The 19,425-nt window shown below is 44.9% G+C and overlaps 2 protein-coding genes across 2 annotated transcripts; one reads left to right on the forward strand and one right to left on the reverse strand.

Annotated features, from left to right (window-relative positions):
- Positions 1-3,396: 3,396 nt before the first annotated feature.
- Positions 3,397-15,097, forward strand: LOC114792201 (uncharacterized). Its single transcript, XM_028983117.1, has 8 exons — positions 3,397-3,765; positions 3,952-4,076; positions 4,435-4,632; positions 11,576-11,600; positions 11,888-12,350; positions 12,504-12,646; positions 13,038-13,249; positions 13,348-15,097. Exons 1-8 carry the CDS (start codon positions 3,625-3,627, stop codon positions 13,628-13,630), a joined length of 1,590 nt encoding a protein of 529 aa, XP_028838950.1. The 5' UTR covers positions 3,397-3,624; the 3' UTR covers positions 13,631-15,097.
- A 17-nt stretch (positions 15,098-15,114) lies between these two features.
- bnip1b (BCL2 interacting protein 1b) lies at positions 15,115-16,840 on the reverse strand. Its single transcript, XM_028984400.1, has 6 exons — positions 16,639-16,840; positions 16,429-16,521; positions 16,259-16,350; positions 16,052-16,156; positions 15,834-15,952; positions 15,115-15,654 (listed from the first exon to the last, which is right to left on the reverse strand). Exons 1-6 carry the CDS (start codon positions 16,720-16,722, stop codon positions 15,458-15,460), a joined length of 690 nt encoding a protein of 229 aa, XP_028840233.1. The 5' UTR covers positions 16,723-16,840; the 3' UTR covers positions 15,115-15,457.
- Positions 16,841-19,425: the final 2,585 nt, after the last annotated feature.

Raw genomic sequence — 19,425 nt, forward strand, 5'->3', positions numbered from 1 at the left:
TTTTTCTAGAAAGAAAGAAAATAAACTTTATGTTGGGCCACTTTATGGATTTGCTTTCACTAAAATGTTAGGCACATATGGTTATCTTTATGGAGCATGCACGATTGCTCCCTCACATGCAGCTCTTTATGGTCTGTCTTATCAATGGCCTGCAGCTTTAAACAGTCTCCGCTAATTATGCAGAGGATCTGCACACTCATATCAAAACCCAGCACTCGCTTTAGTGATGTTGAGAGGAGATAACGCGCGTGTGTGTTCACTGCAAATGGAGCCAAGACTGCTAGTGTGTTTTGTGTGCATGGATGAAAAGCCCAGAGATAGTTCAACTTGCCCCACGGGAACAATGATGACAGAAGGAAGGGGACGGGGTGTCTCAGACAGGGCTGACTGTTTTTTAGCTGTGCTGTTGGCATGTGTTTTGAGGGGGGGCTGGATATCTGTTTAGGCTGTCATAACCCTGCGATAAGGAACTGTGTGCAATGACTCAGCAGTTATGCCGTGCTTACTTTACAAAGGTCAAGTGGCCGTGGCGAGTGGCTGAAGAGCCCTCGACTCGATCGAAACATACACGGACCAGAGTGAAGCAGATGTCATTTGCTCATCTGTCTACAAGTGTCAGATTCAATTTGGACGCATTGTGTTCAGCCATGATTATGACTAATGTCAGATTTCTAAACCCACAAGTAGTCATCTATTGGAATACAACAGTCACCGAGATACTAAATGAGGGGCAGTGGTGGCCTAGCGGTTAAGGAAGCGGCCTCGTAATCAGAAGATTGCCGGTTCGAATCCCGATCCGCCAAGGTGCCACTGAGGTGCCACTGAGCAAAGCACCGTCCCCACACACTGCTCCCCGGGCGCTGGTCATGGCTGCCCACTGCTCACTCAGGGAGATGGGTTAAATGCAGAGGACAAATTTCACTGTGTGCACCGTGTGCTGTGCTGCTGTGTATCACAAGTTACAATCACTTCACTTTTTTTTTATTTTTAAATGAGATTGTCCATTGGGACTGCAGTGCTACTTTCAGGTAACGATTATCCACGTGTCCTTCTATGATTGTCTCCTCACTCCGACACCCAGGGGGATATTTTGCTCTCACCAGCGTGCAGTACGTAATGAATATCCCCATTTAATTAATTTAAGCAAAGTACTAAAACAGCCACTAACTGCAACGCAAGGTACACATTTAAGTGCTCCTTTGTTGTATCTTGGAGAGAGCATATGATGCCGTTGGTGTTAATGTTGCAGCTTTGTTTGCAAAAGGGGAGGCTGGGTTTGTTTAATTGCAGCAACCCCGGTTGAAGGCTCGAGGAAAGGCAATCTAAAACTGTGAACGCCATGCAGAAACCTGAGAAATCGCAGGAACAAGTTGCCTTGGCAACCGAGAGACTTGTGCACTCATTCAGTGAGGCAAATTAGTTTTTGCGGCCAACTGGGTTCATTTGTATAGAGCACTCTGATGATCCTCAATCACAGCCTTGCTCGATATCCAGTGACATCAGAACCAAAAAAAATGAACCACGGAAGCCATTGTTTTAGCGCAGCCTGTGAAGAGCGTTGAACAGAAACCAAAACAAATGAATATTCCATTTGTGCGCTCGTGCCACAGGCTAATTTCTCCACCGACAATGCCTATTTTTAACAGCTGACAGGTTCTGAGTTAAGCGAGACCTTTCCTGACAGCAGAATGATAACTTGTGTGTTGGTTCTCACTTTATCATCACATCTCACTCTCTCTCACACACACTGCTGAGAAATTCACTAATTCCCTGAGGAAATGTGCGCAGAATGAACAAGGACACGTTAATCCAAAAGACATGGAGAACAATCCGGCTCTAAGAGGATCGTTCTGCGGCACTGCCCGAGTTATGAATGGAATTGGGTGCCATTCAGCGTTGGGGTTGCTCTGTGTTTGCGTTAAGTGACTCGATTGCAGCTACACAATGGCCCGGTGGGAGGATCAAAGATGCATATGGCACAACACATATGGTGTAATTCAGTTTACTTAGGCGAAGATGTGAGATAATTAAAAGAACAACGCTCAGCGCTCCTGACACCCCCACTCCCCCACTGCCTGGTGCTACAGCACTATCTACTGGAGCACAGAAGTACCACATTCAAAAACACTATACTGGCCAATAGCATTCATGCTTCATGTGACATTTTCAGTAAGTCATGTACATACACTAAATACACATTCATACATTACTTATCTACATGTATATACATTCATAAAATAGACCATGTCTATTTTAAAAACTGAACAATTAAAATAAAACTACTATATTGCTGTAATAAGTAATGATACAAATATTAATTGCTGAAATAATGTTTAAGAATAATTAAGGTTGTTTTATGACATACAGTAGTCATACTGACCACATATTATGCATCTCAGATGTCAGTCTTATTGTGCTGCAACTCAACTCAGTTTTTGAATCAATGAAATTACCATGAAAGAATATTAGTATCACTTTTCTCATTTTCTTCACCATATATCCAGATACCAGCCAGACAAAGGAGAAAGCCCAGGTTAAACTCTCTCAGTCATCTGTTGCTTTTCGGTTCATAGCGTCACCACGGATCCTCTCCCTAGTTGCCTGGCAACCACTTCCTCCAGCAAACTGAAGCAACTAATTTCGACTCTATGACAGAAGACCTTCCTGATTCTCTAAAGTGAATCTCTTTATATAGGAACATATTATTGTTAAAAAAAACATTCTTCAAAAAATATCTCTTAATATTCATTTCAATACATCACAAATATAGCTGGTATTAGCAGTGGTATATTTTGGCATATTTTTTATGTCGCTCTTAGTGTGAAATGTCCTACAACCATGTCTTGAAATTAAGAAAGGAAACAAATCCACTCAGAGCCCACAGCACACCAAAAACCACAATACATGTTTTAGGTTTGATTAAATTTGCTTCAGGGTTTTGTACCTTTCGGGGTGGTGGTGGCCTAGCTGTTAAGGAAGCGGCCCCGTAGTCAGAATGTTGCCGGTTTGAATCCCGAAGCGCCAAGGTGCCACTGAGCAAAGCACCGTCCCCACACACTGCTCCCCGGGCGCCTGTCATGGCTGCCCACTGCTCACCAAGGGTGATGGTTAAATGCAGAGGACACAATTCGTTGTGCCACCGTGTGCTGTGCTGTGTATGACAATCACTTCACTTATCTCACTTTATGGTAGTTGTTATGGGGACACGGAGACTCGTCTTTTGTTTTATCTAACTCGATTTGAACATTTTTTAAAAATGATGCATTTCAAGCAGCACCTCCCTCTCGCAACTCAAGACATGACTGTGATGGTAGAAGTAACCAATCAGCGCGATGTTGTGGAGGAAGTAGCACGTGTGGGCATGACAGGTGATGGCTCCGCCCACGGACGAATTTTATTGGCTGCCCTGGGCAGCCCAACGGAAGTAGATGTCGGCCATTTTTTGCTCTTTGCATGTGTTGTACTTGTGCTGGGTTTGTTCCTCTGCTAACGTTTTCACGTCTGACAAAGTTCCCCATGAGCCTCTGTTACAGAAAACAGAACTTTATGTGTCACACGTGGATTAAGCTTTGATTTCACCCCCCTCCCCACCCCGATGGTCCGGAAAATAATCTGAACAAGAGTATGGCGGAAAGTGCGAGCATCGCTGCGGTAAACCTTCCGCCTGGCGACCCTCAGCTCATCGGCATGATCGTGGAGCATCTGAAGAACCGCGGCCTGTTCGACGAGTTCCGACGAGACTGTCTCGCCGACGTGGACACAAAGGTGAGGCCGGGAGCCCACAGGCTGAGCCGAACCGAGCGGACTCCCTGCTGTCGGCCGTGATAACTTGTGGCAGCCGGGCGCTTTGTTCGCGCTCGACCGCCTCTGTCTTGTCCGCTGCGAGCCCTTTAACTACCAGAAGAAAAAAAAAAAACACTTTTTTTTTTCTCTTTCGTCTCTTCTTAATAGCCCGCGTATCAAAATTTGCGGCAAAAGGTCGACAACTTCGTGTCAAATCACTTGAGCACCCAGGAATGGAACCCGTCCATCAACAAGAACCAAGTGCGGAACGTTCTGCGGCAAAGCGTCGTGCAGTAAGTACTTTTAAAAGCACATTTTTCATACCCTCTCCCGGGATTTAACGTCTCCGACGCAGCTTAACTCTAATAACAATGCTCATGTGTATTTATTTCAGTTCCAACCATCTTCAGTCTCGATCTCTGTTGTAATCACGTCTGCTACTTTACTGCGTCTCCAAATGATTGATTTCATTTTTTTTGTTGTTGCCGGTCGGCAAAGGCTTCTGAAGCTATATTCTGACGGTGGAACTAAACTCAGGAGATGGAAATTCTCCAGAACCATTTGTCCAGTGCCATATTTTAATCCGTTGGGAGCCTTGAACATCTGGACATCTGATTTTTTTTTTTGTTGATTTTGATTCATCTTCTACAGGTCCGGCATGCTGGAGTCGGGAGTGGACAGAATCATCACGCAAGTGGTCGACCCAAAATTGAACCACATTTTCCGGCCACACATAGAGAATGCAATCCACGACTTTCTCGCTGCGGATAAGAAGGATGAGGGGGTCGCGAACGCTTTTGCCCATGACTCGGAAACTCAGGATACTACCAGCAACCCTGCGCCAAAAACGCCCTGAGCGCTAATGAGTTGATGACCACAGGCTGCCTGCCGCCGTGTGGTTTCTTGGTGATCTGGCCTGAGAAACGGTTTGAGGAAATTATCCACACGCACCTATTTTTTTGGTGTGTGTTTTAGTGCTAGGGCTTTCAGAATGAAGTGGGGTTCAGCATGTTTCGGCTGGTTAATTAAAGAATTGATTTTGCGAAAGGTTTTCGTCGACTTTTGGCACTTGTGCTATGCCACTGAACGTGGTTTTTAAAAGAGCTGGTTTTGGGCTTCTGCAGGTCGACTCGGACAGTGTTGGAAGAGACAAATTACCTGCTGTCTAAAGCCACAACTGGTGTCCTGCACTACTGAAGCATTTCTCTACATGGCTAGTTTGTATGTCATTAAAACAAAAGAAAAATTAATAAAAAACCATTTTTGCACCTAATTGATGTTACTTTAAAATGTTAGGATTTACAGTAGATTTGGATGAGACATGCTCTGCTTGATTAGAGAAACCTACAAAACCTTTATAGTTGATGTGATTATTTTTTTTCTTTAGTTTGTCCTGTAGTCTTCATTTTGTTTTGCTTTACTGTTGGAAGAAGCATGCATTCATTTAATAAAAACATAAATGGCCAGGGAAGGGAAACAAACAGGCTCTTGCATCACTCTGCTCATTTTGTTCCAGCTATGGAACCATGTCACAGTCCTCGTTAATTAATTAATTTTAAGCATTTGAGCCCACTCATCTGGAATTTGGACAATGCAGCAGAGAGTTCGCCACAAAAGCTCCTTGTGGTCGCTGCAATAAGCCCAGGGTGTGAAGTGATTGAAAACATTTGGGCCGAGCTGCAGCATCAATGTAATGCAGCGTTGCAGGGCAGGAATGCTACTTAGTAGAGCAAAGGTTGGCTTTAGAGTATTTAGGATTGAGGTTGCCATGCCTGAGTTTGTAAAGTGCAGCATATTTCCGCTATATATATATATATATATATATATATATATGAAATCAAAATATTAGGACGTTTTAATTTGTGGTGAGAGGAATGAACCTCCAGCACAGCCCAACAAAACCTTCATGCCAGCCTTTGGGCCCTGGCTAGGAAACCCCAGTGGGCACAAATGCAGGAGCGTTCAGGCTTCCAAAGGTTTTGCGCTACATGTGACTGCAGCCTACACCCAAGCTGCTCTGATTAACACAGACTGGCCCCTCAGCAGAAACCTGAGTCCCCACATCACACTACCCACAGCAATTGGCTCTTATGGTGCCCCTACGTGGTGTGCCCTCCACTCTACAGCTGAACCCTAAGCCACCTGATGCCCACATGTGCTCGTTGGAAGCATTTTAATGGAGATTTAAGGGTGAGTAACAGATCTGTGCAAGTGCAGAGAATCTATAATGACTCAAAACCCCCTTCATTCCGATACATACAAATGGCCTGTGATGTACATAGTAGTGATTAAAATAAGTCACTTCAAGGTCATTTCCAGACCTGTCCAGATTCCAAGTGACCTGCAGTGGTCTTATGGTTAATGAAATGAGCGTTGTATTAGCAATGGCTAATATTCATACGAATTTCTATACTTCTATCAGACTAAAATGTCGAAATTATTATCATATGCTGGCAAAAATAGCTTCCCTCACTTCCTGGCTCAAACTACAAACCAACCACCAGGTGGCATAATAAAGCTATAATTTTTCTAAATTTGAAAATAAAACACTTTAATTTACACATGGTTTGTCTAAAGCCACCTTTCCCACTGAGTGGAGTTTAATGTAACTGTAAGGTTTTTTTAATGTTTTACACAGATACACATTTTTTGTTGCCTTTCCCCTACTGAAATCAAGAACTAGCAGACTGTTAAACAATATCATCTGTTCCATAAAAATAATATTATTGATTATTAAGTTACATAAAATAATTAATTTAAACATGACCATTTAAAAAAGTGTCTGAAGCCACCTGTTAAATCGTAAATTATCTGCTATTTCAGTTCCCAGTCATGAGTCATGATGCAGCAGCTCTTAATTTGCTTAGTTGATATTAAATATCGTGTATAATGGAAGCAAGTGACTCTGCAGTTTTTTTTCTTTTTTCCCCAAAGACGTGTGGCAACTCTCTATGTGACCCCTTAGGGAGGGAACTGCTAATGCTGTGTGAAATTGTATGTTCTATGCATTATGGGAGTTTTAAAAAGTGTCAGCTGACACTGCATTTGTCTTCTGGACGTTATAAATCATCAGGGTAATTACTGAACAGGGACAGAGTGAGAGAGGGGAACTAATGGTCCCCCCCCTTCCTTCCCCTACCCCCAAATGCAGCTGCTCCTCAACTGGAGAACACCCCGTCCAAGGCCACAACAATTAAATCCACCCCACCCCACTCCATTCCTGCACTAAGCCTGTCCACATCTGCTGGGGTTAATTGCCCTGTGGATGTTTCTCACCAGTTCGGAGGGGGATTCATTTCATTCGGTGGCACACCGGGGTCAGGCTGGCGGGGCTGACCTTTCCGTCCCACATGTGGCTCGCTGGGGCCGAATGGCATTCCCCCGTCACCTGCACGAACCCCGCACAGGATGTAATGCACTGGGACAGGATCCTCTAATGAGTCCAGCACATACCGAAGGGGTAAGAGAGGAAATGTGAGGAGAGACGCTGGAGTTGCCAATTGCTGTGGATGTGCTGTAGCTCGCATTCCTTCTGGATGGGAAAATAATAGTGAAAAACATTATTTTCCACTGGTATCACTTGTATGTGGCAATGTTTGCTGAGAAAGTGCATAGGGTGCAAAAAAATCCTCTTGAGGCCATAAGGTATTATAATACACAGAATTTGTCTCTGAATTCAAGTATAAATGGAATACAGAGAAATATTTTGTAACATCGTGGATTCATCGGTTTGTTTTGGCAAGATGGCTGTCTGAGGCTCTGCATGCGCTGTTCCCCTAATGTACAGCTGAGCGGACACATTAAAAAGGTGCTTATTCAAACACACTTATTGGTACATTGAGCAGCATGTATTATTATTCACAGACCTTTTTCCTTTTCTGGCACCCAAACACTAATAGCTACTGAGGGTGCCACGAAAAACCTTTCTTAGAAGAGGCCCTGGAATTACCCTTGGGGGCCTGGTTTGGAACCAGAGTGTGAGCTTTTTTTCATAAGCACTTTATTAAGACATAAAGCCAGTAGATATATTTATGGTTTTCAGCTAAATGTGTTTCTGAGGAATTAGTGTACGTGTGCATATCTATATGTGTAAATGACAGATTATTATTATTATCCAATATTTTTTATTTGGCCCCAAGTCACATACAGGATGGCCCAATAGGCTTTGACAGGTCCCCCAAGAAACACTTGGAAACAAAAATCACTGACTCATGGTGGTCCTGGAGAAATCAATTTTCATCCTAACTTAATTTATGCAACATGTTTGCCTTCTGTGTTTGTGGAAAGTCTGTGTTTTTTTGTAGGACAGGGGTGGATGATGAATAACAAGGCTATCTGAGGTTAAAGCTGAGTGTTTGCATGTCGCATGTATGTGTCTGTTGGACTTGGCGTGGGTGAGGACAGCCCATAGTAGCAAACGGGGGGGCTCACCCTCCCTCTCTTCCCTTTTCTCCTCAAAGTCACATGTCCTTGGAGTGTACGGCTCCTCCACTGATCTGGGGCATGCATGTCACTGTGTGCCTGACCCCTGCGCCAGAATCCTTCCCCTGTAAAGGCCCCATGTCCACACACACAAAGGTCAGAGGTGTGTGTTGTGATGGCGCTGGATGGGGGTGGCTTATGCACCTGTGACAACAGAGTTACTGTAAACCGTAAGCCGGCATGCGGCAAGAGTAGCATGCCTCAGATGACAGTCGCTTCGCGCCGCTGCGAGTGCACATTCTCGATGGGAACTGATACTCACCCCACAACTCCGGCTCTGCTCCTAATTTACTGTCGGAAGCTCTCGCAGAGTCTCCGCCGGACACGTACATCAAATGTACACGAAAGACTGGAGAAACACAAATCTCGGGCGTAATCCTTCAAGTGAAAGTTTTCAAAATAAACAGCCGAAGGCATCTGGGCGGATAATGCTCTGGTAATGTCCCTCACACGCCTATGCTAATGGGGTGGGCAGATGCCAGCATGGATATGGGCCAGGACATGCAGGACATGCCCCCTTTGGCAGGGGATGGTCATTCCTCTAAAAGTCTGCGCATGACAAGAGAGTCAACATCCAGGAAGGATAATGATTTAGAACCTGAAATAGGTGTCCTACATGCCTGCCCGGCCCACATCTCTGTTTCCAGAAAGCAGAGGGTTATAAAAGAGACACAACTGCAAATTTAGAGGTGTGTGTGTGTGTGTGTGTGTGTGGATATAATAAAATAAAAGCTAAACATGAGGTTAGGTATGTCTTATATGTGTGCATCTAGAAATTGTAATCAGCATTTTAATTAGTTCATCTGAGGAGCATATCACAACGTGCTCATAGCTAAAGTTATGACATTTTTTGCTTAAAATTGTATCTAGAGCGCTTGGTTTCAGCACAACGGTCAGCTCCACCAATCATTGAGGAAATGGCAGCTCAGGGCAGGTTGGCAAGGCAAAAGAAATGCACCACATGCCACCCAGGGGGGTCAAAACCAGGAATGCAAACCAAGCAAATTCCCAAAAATAAATAGATTTTCCTCTTCAACTATTACAGATCTCAAAAGCCCATATTAATATATCTCACATACAATGATTTTATTTATTTTGTGCACATTTTTAATACCAAAGGAGTCAGATTAACATCCCTCACATAGCAAGTCCTCGAGTCTGGTCTGTTTGGGTCAGTCTAGGGCTCATCAGTCCCCTAAAGTGCCTTGAAATGGCCATATAGGGACACAATATGAAGCTTGAAAAAGAAAAAAAAAAAACTTAGGCTAGGGATGGGAAATCACTTGATGGCAACGGTGCACTGGCCCCTTGCATTGCACATCTACTACAAAAAGGAGCTTCATATTTAATACAGAAATGAGTAGAGCTGGCAAACTACATGCACAGCAGGCAGAGGATTCATGCGCGTAATAAAAAGGAAAAATAACGCAGCCAAAGGAACAGCGCGTACCCAGAGGAGGCTGGGTTTTGACAGCGCCTCTGTTTCTTCTCAGGGTTCCAAACGTGTTTATTTGAGACGCGTTTTTAGCTTTAACTGCCCTCGAGGGGCATTTTCTGCCGCTCTTGGCCGCGCCCGGCCCGTTAAACGCGCCGTGACGCAGGAGCGCCACTATCAACACGCAACCACGCGGCCAAACTGGTTGCCAGGGTCGCGGTTTTCACGCCAATTTGAATTAGAGAAAGAAGAACAAAACACTTTGCGTGTAACATTACAAAGGGGCTGGTTTAAAATCCAAATGATCAAAACACAATCGACTGTGTCTGTGTGTCATGAGAAGAAGAGGTTTTTATCCCAAGACATGGCAACACTAACGCCACAAACCAAACAAAAGTCACAATATTTATTCGGCATACAATCTGTTCAAGGAAATGGCAGGAGAACGGTACAGAGATGTTAGCGTGATATTAATGCCCGTATCCCTTATGAGTAAGCCTACGCCAGGGACACGTGTATCCATACGCAATCTCTACGCCAAAGGTTAGCAGCCGCTTGGTTCTCCCCGCTGGCCGACTTGAGCCGTCCTCATTTCAGGCCGAGGATTGGCTGTCGCCTCCTCCTCCTCCTCCTCCTCCTCCTCCTCAGTTTGAAAAACACATTTTTCCCCATGCTGCGCACATCACTGCCGTCCGATCCCTTCTATGGGCATTAAATACGAACCTGTCTGGAGTCACGTGATGCCCACGGTACATAAACACTTGAGTGAAGGCAGTTGTGAGTGTGGTAAATATTTATCTTCTCGATAACATAAATGACTGCTGTCATATGCTTCACCACTCTGGGCAAACGCTTCCTACCCGTGACGTGTGACTGGGGTGTTTTTCACCTTGCTACCGCCGCAGCAAGTGGGCCCCTGCCAGCAAGCTGGTTCGATTCAAATTGCCGAATAGAAAAGACGCAGGTGAGGAGGTGCCTGCCAAGGCGGATCAGCCGTCCTGGCAAACGCCTTCACCCACACCGGCATCAACACTGCGGCCAGCGGGGGTCCTGTGCTTGAGAAACAGCCATTTGTCAATCAGCGCTCGCACTCAGGGAGAAATACACAGGGAGCCTAAGGAATGGCATCCTCCATCGACAAGTCTTTCCCCGCACCCAACTCCCCTGACTGGACCTGTCCGGGTAAACCGAGCAGAACACAGTGTTCCGTAAACAGTCAGCGATGCCTTCTGTCTGGAGCTGCTGCTCTGGTGCCTTGACCTCTGTTGACCCAGCCACTGACCAGCAGGTTAACACCCCCTTCACCAGCAGGTCTATTTATTCTTTAATACAAACCGTGGTAGCAGTGGTTATAGATCTCGGCCGATAAGCCTCACAGATCCACTTGAGGTACCCAAGGAAAAGGTATGTGAAGTGAAAATCATTGTGAAACACTGCAGTACAGTACGTGGTGCACACACAACGAAACGTGTGTTCTGCTTATCATTTACATTTACAGCATTTACCAGACGCCCTTATCCAGAGCAACTTACAATCAGTAGTTACAGGGACAGTCCCCCCCTGGAGACACTTAGTGTCTTGCTCAGGGACACAAAGGTAGTAAGTGGAATTTGAACCCGGGATCTTCTGGTTAATAGGCGAGTGTGTTACCCACTAGGCTACTACCACCCATCCTTGGTAAGCAGTCAGTGTGCCCTGTGTGGAGAGCCCGGCGTGGAGCAGTGTGTGGGGACGGTAACCTTCTGATTAAGGGCCCGCTTCCTTAACCGCTAGGCCACCACTGCCCATATACCAGAAGTCCTCCATTATATCTCATTTAAATATAAAGCATTTGACCTCAAATTAACTTGTGTTATGTGTGCTAATTTCCATTAGACAAGGCTTCCACCGTTCTGGTCCAGTAAAAGTGTAATAAAACACGGTTAAAGCGCTGGTTCACAATCACCTCTGAGCATAAATCTGTCCGAATCAGGTTGACTTGACAGGAATTCAGATGAAGGACCTGGTCACATTATTGTATTCCCATGGTGCATTTCCATGGCCTGTTGCATTTGTATCCGCAACAGATTTTGTATTAACTAGTGGAGTAAGAAGTAAGAGTTCGAAAGGCAGTGGACGTACAGTAAAACGGCAACGCTCAAGTAAAGCCACCACGACTAGCCGGTCTGCCGATCATTCCTCACGAAGCTGCATCGCAATGAGAGTCGGCGCCTCGCGCGTCGGCGGAACTGCGTCGAATTCTCGCGAGACCTGGCAACCCCGCTCGCGCTCATTGACGCGGGGCCGCGCGGGGCCACGCCTCCCTCGCGCCCGCCCTCCGAACTTGGCCGCGGACGCGAGCGCCTGCGATTGGTCGGCCGGCGGCGTGACAGCACCTGCTCGGCCTCTTCAGCCGCGCTGACACGGGCGCCTGGAGGGAATATAGCCCGCGTCCGTCGCCACCGCCGTGCCCCCTCTCCGTGCGGGAAGAAATACAGCGGCGCCCCGCCGGCGTCAGACATGGACGCGAGGTGCGCGTTGGGCATTTTCGCGCTTGTTTTTTTACTACACGGCGCCGCCGGCGCGGTGGACGTGAGCGGCGACCCGCACGAAACGTCGCAGGAGAAGAGCCTGAGCCTCCAGAAGCGACGGCTGTCCCTGCAGAACACAGGTAAAGATGCGAGGACACGCCGCATCCGTCATTTCTGCCGAGCCAGTCGAGCCGGTCTCTTTTATGTCAGTGATGCGTTTGAATGACGGCTAGAACCATAAAGCACGGACCGGTGGCAGCTACTAAAGCGACGTGCGTTGTGATTGACCGCAGCCGACATCCAGCACTGCCTGCTGGGCGCGGGGGACGTGGGCTGCGGCGTGTTCGAGTGCTTCAACAACAACTCCTGCGAGATCCGCGGACTGCACGACATCTGCATGACTTTCCTGCACAACGCGGGCAAGTTCGACTCTCAGGTGGGCGACGGGCTGCCAGGTTCGCGGTTTTCACGTCATCGTGTAGCCTTTTTGTAGCATAATTCATCATGCACTCAGTCTTAATGCCGTACTCAGACACTTCGGTTTCATTCTGCTGATTGTCAATTGTTCATTTGTCATTTTGACTTAGCTTTTTTTGCCAATTAGTACCCATTAAATGGACTCAACTCTTCTCGTATTGGCAAAGCAACAGACTATAGTGATGATCTTTTATCCTTATTGTTAATACAACTTTGTAAGATGTAGCTTCACCCTCTGTGGGTCGGGTGTAGGATTTGGAAGATTGGGGTTCAGATTTGTGGGCTGCTTGATCGTGACAGTCGCTTTATGTGAAGTTCTCTCTTAACTGTGCACTTGTCTTGCGTCACAGGGTAAGTCCTTCATAAAAGAGGCTCTGAAGTGCATGGCCCATGGGCTGCGACAGCGCTTCAGCTGCGTGAGCCGCCGCTGCGTGGCCGTAAAGGAGCTCGTGTTCCAGCTGCAGCGCCAGTGCTACACCAAACACAACCTCTGCGCGGCCGTGCGCCAGAACGTCAACGTCATGGTGGAGATGATCCACTTCAGCGACCTGTTTCCCAAAGGGTGAGTCAGCGGCTGCTCGCCACACGTTGCGATCGGAATGGATTTGGCGGGTGAAAGAGTATTTTAAATGCAGAGAGTAACGCCCCTGTGTCTCTCAGTCCCCATGTGGAGCTGGTGAACATCCTGCTGGGCTGTGGGGACGAGGTGAGAGAAGCAATCGCCCGGCGGGTCCGTGCCCAGTGCGAGCTGAACTGGGGGGCCCTGTGTGCCAGTCTCACCCTCTGCTCCGTGGACACAGGGGCAGACAGATTCGTCCCCACAATGAGCCCCCAAGCTCGGAATGGGGACACTCAAACTCGAGGGGCGGAACCTGAAGCCAAAACGGTCGGACAGAGGACAGAGGAGTCGAGGGACGAGGGAAGGGAGGGGACCCAACGCTGAAGTAGGACATTCTGACCGCAGTCACATTTGCCTCAGGACTAAACACACACACACACACACACACACACACACAAATAAACACACCAAGCACTGAGTCCCAGAGAACTGCATCCAAACCGCAGCACCCAGCGGTGAACAGAGGTGTAAGAGGGGTGATACCTTCTTTCAACGTCTGGCATCACAGACACAGAGAGAGAGGAAAAAGAAGAAGAAGAAGAAAACTCAGGGCAACTCACTCACCACCTCAGCTGGATGGAGCGGTGACTCCGTCAAGTATATTAATATCCACACGTACCGACTACCTACAAAGCTAATGTTACACCCCTCCGGGCAATAAGAACAAGCGGCCATCCGTTCCGGGACACACTCCTCATCTCCAGTTACAATTGTGAATTTCCCCGCCGCCCTAACACACCGCTTATCTCCGAGGTAAACAAACACGACTCCGCGAGTACCGAGCTCTTGCGTTCGCTGTCTGAAGTTTGCCCCTCCCAACCAAACTGAAACTATTTAATTTCTCCTGGGTTAGAAAAACAGAAAGTCCCACACGTACAGCACCTTGAGACATAGCTTATAGGACCTACCTCACCTTTACGACAAGACATTGGCAATCGTGTGAACTGTATGAGATGGCATGGACATATAATACATTTTTGCATTTCCAATAACAATATGGAAATATGACGTTTCCACTAAGTCTTTCTGTATATATTTCCTTTTTGTTTAATTTTTAATGTCTTCTATTATGCATGGTATTCACATGGTGACTTTGTCTAATTCCCATTAGTAGCACATTGGCTAACAGCTGTTCTTTCGTAGTACTTCTGAGGATTTTATAGAAATCTCTTGTTTTGTATTTTGATTTTTTTTTTGTACATTAAATATTTTGAATATTTAGTTTCAATTCCAAAAATGTGTTTCCTCCAATGACAAAATGCTGTTGCAGGTGTTACAGTATCAGACAAAAGTAGAACATTAATTATATTAACCCTAATATAGACTGTTCAATACTAGACGAGGAAGAACTTTGAAATGTAAAAACATATTTATATGTACTCATGGAAAAGGAAACGGAAGGTAAAGATCCCAGACCAAAGGCCAGTGTTGACCCCCTCCACACTAATCCTGAAAAACAGACTCCGTCCTGATAAGTCAAGTGAGCGTAAGGATTGTCTTGTATCAACCTATTTCTATTTACTTATTTATGTTTTAGATAAGACAAATCAATGACCTGCACTGACATGCATTAAGGAGACTTAGAGAGGATCTGGTAATGACAAGAGCGGATGGGATCTACATATCTCTGCACTCCAATGAGAGGGTCAGTGGAATGTGGGGCACACCAAAAAAATACAACCTGAACCAAAGTCTAGAGGGACAATTCCTGTTTAAAAAAAAAAAAATCCCTAACCAAAAAATTATTTACTGCAAAAAAAGTGGTCAGTATGAAATTCCAATGAGAAGACACATGAAAAGACCACGTGCACAGTTATTCACTTTTATTTCGTTCTTGGGGGATCTCAAGGTGTTAATCCCTTTAGAAGCAGTACTAAAATGTGTTCACATCCTTCAAAGATGATTAAGACTATAACTGTACAACTGGGTCAAATACCAGTTCATTTCCCTTTTGAAAACTCTTATAACTGCAATCTACTTCAATAATCTACTTCTCTGAAGCCAATTGCTCTTTTCGACTGGATATGGTGGAAGAAAAACTCCCTGTCCTGCCTCAACCACAGCCCACAGGAGCTATTTCTGTTACAGTACAAATGTAATAAAATGTATATTTTTAATTCTTATCATTATTTTTTTGCTGGAGGCTGTGGCTTACAGGAAGGGAAAGAGTCTCTTCTTTAGTATGTAGAGGACAGTTGCCAAAAAAAGAGCCAGGGCCAGGAATATGAGCAGCTTGTCTGTCAGCTCACGCCGATTGTACTTCAAAATCAACTTTCTGCCAAGGTGAATGGTCCCGGTCATCGACTTGAACTCCTCGTTTGTTTCCAGAACTGTCCGTGAAGATGTAGCTGTGGCACCGATGGAAAAAAATAATAAAGCATTTAGTTAATATAGAGGTCGTAAAAACTATGAGATAAACAAATGAATCACCTTCATAACTGTTGTCATCAGTTCAGTTGTCTGGAATCAATTATTATTATTCCTATCTATACTAAGCATACAGAATAAAGAATTCTTTCTCTCTCACCCAGTGTGCAGATGGTCTCCTCACTCTGCTTCACCTGCTGTGCCATCATACGGCTGATGCTCATCAGGGACTCTGTGATGTTGCTGGAGGTCTGCACCATGTTCTCCTTAGTGGCCTTTCTGATCAAACCAATAAAACAATCTACTCATACCCAAATTATATTAATTTGTCTCAGGGTGCGAGTTTTGTTTTATTAGCACTGATAATTTATGACTCACCTCTGTCTCACGGAAGGGTCTCCTCCGTGTAGGAGCTCATCCTTCTCCAGATTATCTATGTGCAGTTTACAGGCCAGATTTGCCTTCCGCCACATGGTCTGATTACTGCAGGACAACAGGACACAGACGGGACAGCGGGGCTTTCCTAAAACGCTCGGGCGAGCAGTTAATGTTATAAACAAATGTAAACCAATCAATTTTTTTTACCTCAACATCTGCTTGTGGTGTCTGTCTGTCTCACAGAGAATGGTTTGCTTATCAGTTTCCTTATCTTGCTCCTTGGCCAGTTGTTCCATATTCTGTTATTAATTGTAAAAAAATAAAAACCAGACAAATATATCATAACAAGAGAACTAAATGGACACAGCACCGCATACCTGGATCAGCAGTCGTAGCTGACTAAATTTTCTCTTAACCCCGGCATTCAATTCCATCAGCACGTCCTGTGGACCCGGACAGTCCCGTATGTCCTAATCAGAAACATGTCAGTGACATACAAGTTAAACAGCCAGATACACGCCCAACATTCCGAAAATCACAAAGCCGTTTTAAACTTGTTCGTTCATATTTTTTCCCTCACCATTTACCTGAATAAGTGCCTTTATTTCCAAGTCATATTTGATAATTTCTTGCCCACATATACGGACGTCGACGTCCGTGGACGCCGCCATGTTTGTTGTTCAGAAGACAGACGCGCTGCGTTAGCCAATAGCAAGGGGAGGTCTCGCTGACGTCATTTCCGCGCCAATTCTCGGTCGACTGACGTTACGTTACCGCCATCTACTGTAGAGAAGGGTACGGCAGTTCTTTTAGATGTACCGAATCTTTAGAATAAGTTCACAAACGGTCGCCCTCTGAGGAAAATGATTCAGGAGACTAGTTCACCGAGTGATGCGTTCATTCATGCGTCGGCGACTCTAGAAAGCGATTCGGTTCAGGACGTTCCTTTAAAAGATTCGTTCGCGAAAGACACAAGACTAATCTACTGAGATGTACGAAACTCGTGGTAAAAAACATGCAAGGGTAGTAACGTTGACTGAATAAGGTGACTTTAATTTGCATGTGCTCTCATTAATACACAAAAAGTCATTCTGTTACTGTAAAGCTACAAACTATTATACATTCCATGTACAGTACAGGCCAAAAGTTTGGACACACCTTCTCATGTGTGTTCTTTATTTTCATGACCATTTACATTGGTAGATTCTCACTGAAGGCCTCAAAACTATGAATGTGCAGTTGTGCACTTAATAAAAAAGGTGAAATAATTGAAAACATGTTTTATTCTCTAGTTTCTTCAAAATTTGCTCTGATTACTGCTTTGCACACTCTTGGCAATCTCTCGATGAGCTTCAAGAGGTCGTCACCTGAAATGCTTTTCCAACAGTCTTGAAGGAGTTCCCAGAGGTGTTTATCACTTGTTGGCCCCTTTGCCTTCACTCTGCGGTCCAGCTCACCCTAAACCATCTGGTCTCCACTTTTTGTTAAGTCCATAACTCCACATGTGTTCATTCATAGTTTTGATGCCTTCAGTGAGAATCTACCAACGTAAATGGCCATGAAAATAAAGAAAACACATGAGAATGAGAAGGTGTGTCAAAATATTTTTGCTTGTACTGTACATACTCTATTGTAGGGATCATGACCCCAATTAAATAAACAGTTTGCCAATGACTTTCTACTCATTGGCTAGTAGTTTGTGAGATACTCTGTGTAAGGAGCACTGGGATTCATTACAGACATTTATCCTGCATATTTTTCCTGATATTTGTGATAATGTTGAGTTGTCTAATGTGTCTTCCTAAAGCTTCTAGCATTGTAAGTGAGACGAAATGTCAGGTGAAACAAAAGAAGAAACGTGAGCATTGTGGTTTTCTAATGTTTATTTTTAATATTAAAATCAATAACAGAATTAGACTATCATGGTTACGAGCCAAACTGGGGTACCAACTCCGGGCTGATACAATGGTGAGACGTAATAAAGGATAATGGATAATGGAAAGAAAAGAGGCACAATTGTACAAGCAGACACATTTTTCAAAAATCATTCACAACAAAACCTAAACCCTACTTTTACATCTGGACATTTACAGAGTTTTTATGAACTGGAGCGGTTCCCCTACCAACTGTGCCTCAGGAAAAAGAAAAACGAAAAGGAGAAGAGAACAAAAAAAAAAAAAAAACTTTAGAGAACATCAAAAATATAAACCCAGCACAACATTGAAACATAAATATAACAACTGTCAAGATATTGTATTTGAACAGGCATATATGTGAACTACAAATATAGACACCGCTAGTAGGATCAAGTTAATGTTAACTTCAGCAGGATACATGTCCCCGGATTTGCTTAAGAGTTCTAGAACAGAGCACTTAGCAATGAAATACAGCCTTCCTAAGGTGACAGGTTTTACACTGGAGGAGGGCAAGGGTAGATATGCACACAGTACTAGCTACGTAAAGATTCATGCTAAATTATCTAGTAGTTTTACCATACAACATCAGAAGCATTACGACAAGATCATGAATCACCGTGTGGCTTTTTGACTTGATTTTTTACCTTTTTTTTTTTTTTTTTTGGCTGAGATTTTTTATTTTCTTGAATTGCACCGAAGTGGGCACGGTTGTATGGATTTTGTTGTTTACATTTGTTCAAATCCAGGGTCAATTTTGCTCTCACACCATGCATTTGGTTTTTTGGCAAGTTTGGAAGGAAATGTAAATCATTGCAGCGTGTATTTGTGTGTGTACATGTGAAGACAGTTGCAGCGGTACGATTGGCTGTTCACGTGTAGATCTAGGAGTAAGGAGTGGCTGACCCCCCCCCATCCCAGCCAGGTCGAGGGATCCATGAATGTCAGCCAGCCATGTCATGCCCAATTTTCTCCACCTACAACCACACAGCTCCTTCAATGCAACGCTCCTTTCCAACACCAGCTCAGCCTTACTCAATTGTGGTCAACCTCCCCACATTTTAGGGGGTAAGGTCTTGGCACAGAGGGTTGAAGCAGCACTGAGGGGGTGTCGGCTCGGCCCCTTCCATGAGGGGGGTGTCATGGTGCCCATCTCCGAAGTGAAGCGCTCAGTCACTCAGGCTGTTCAAGTACATTTTTTTATTGAATTCAGCACCATGGGCGTTGAGATGCATCTCCTACCCAATGTTCCCAAAAAGTTTTTTTTTTTTTTTTTTTTTTTGGAACTTTTCTGTAATTTTGAGCTTTATGTCTGACTTTTATTTTTCGGCCCAAATCAGAGCCATGGCAGACTATTGGAGAAGAAGAACAGGAAGGACAGAACATGGCCCTTGCCACCTCCCAGAAGAAGAAGACTGACTGATTAGAGATGGGTCTCGGCCCACGAGCGCCATGTTGAGT

The sequence above is a fragment of the Denticeps clupeoides genome, chromosome 6, assembly GCF_900700375.1.
Source record: "Denticeps clupeoides chromosome 6, fDenClu1.1, whole genome shotgun sequence".
NCBI classification, from domain to species: Eukaryota; Metazoa; Chordata; class Actinopteri; order Clupeiformes; family Denticipitidae; genus Denticeps; species Denticeps clupeoides.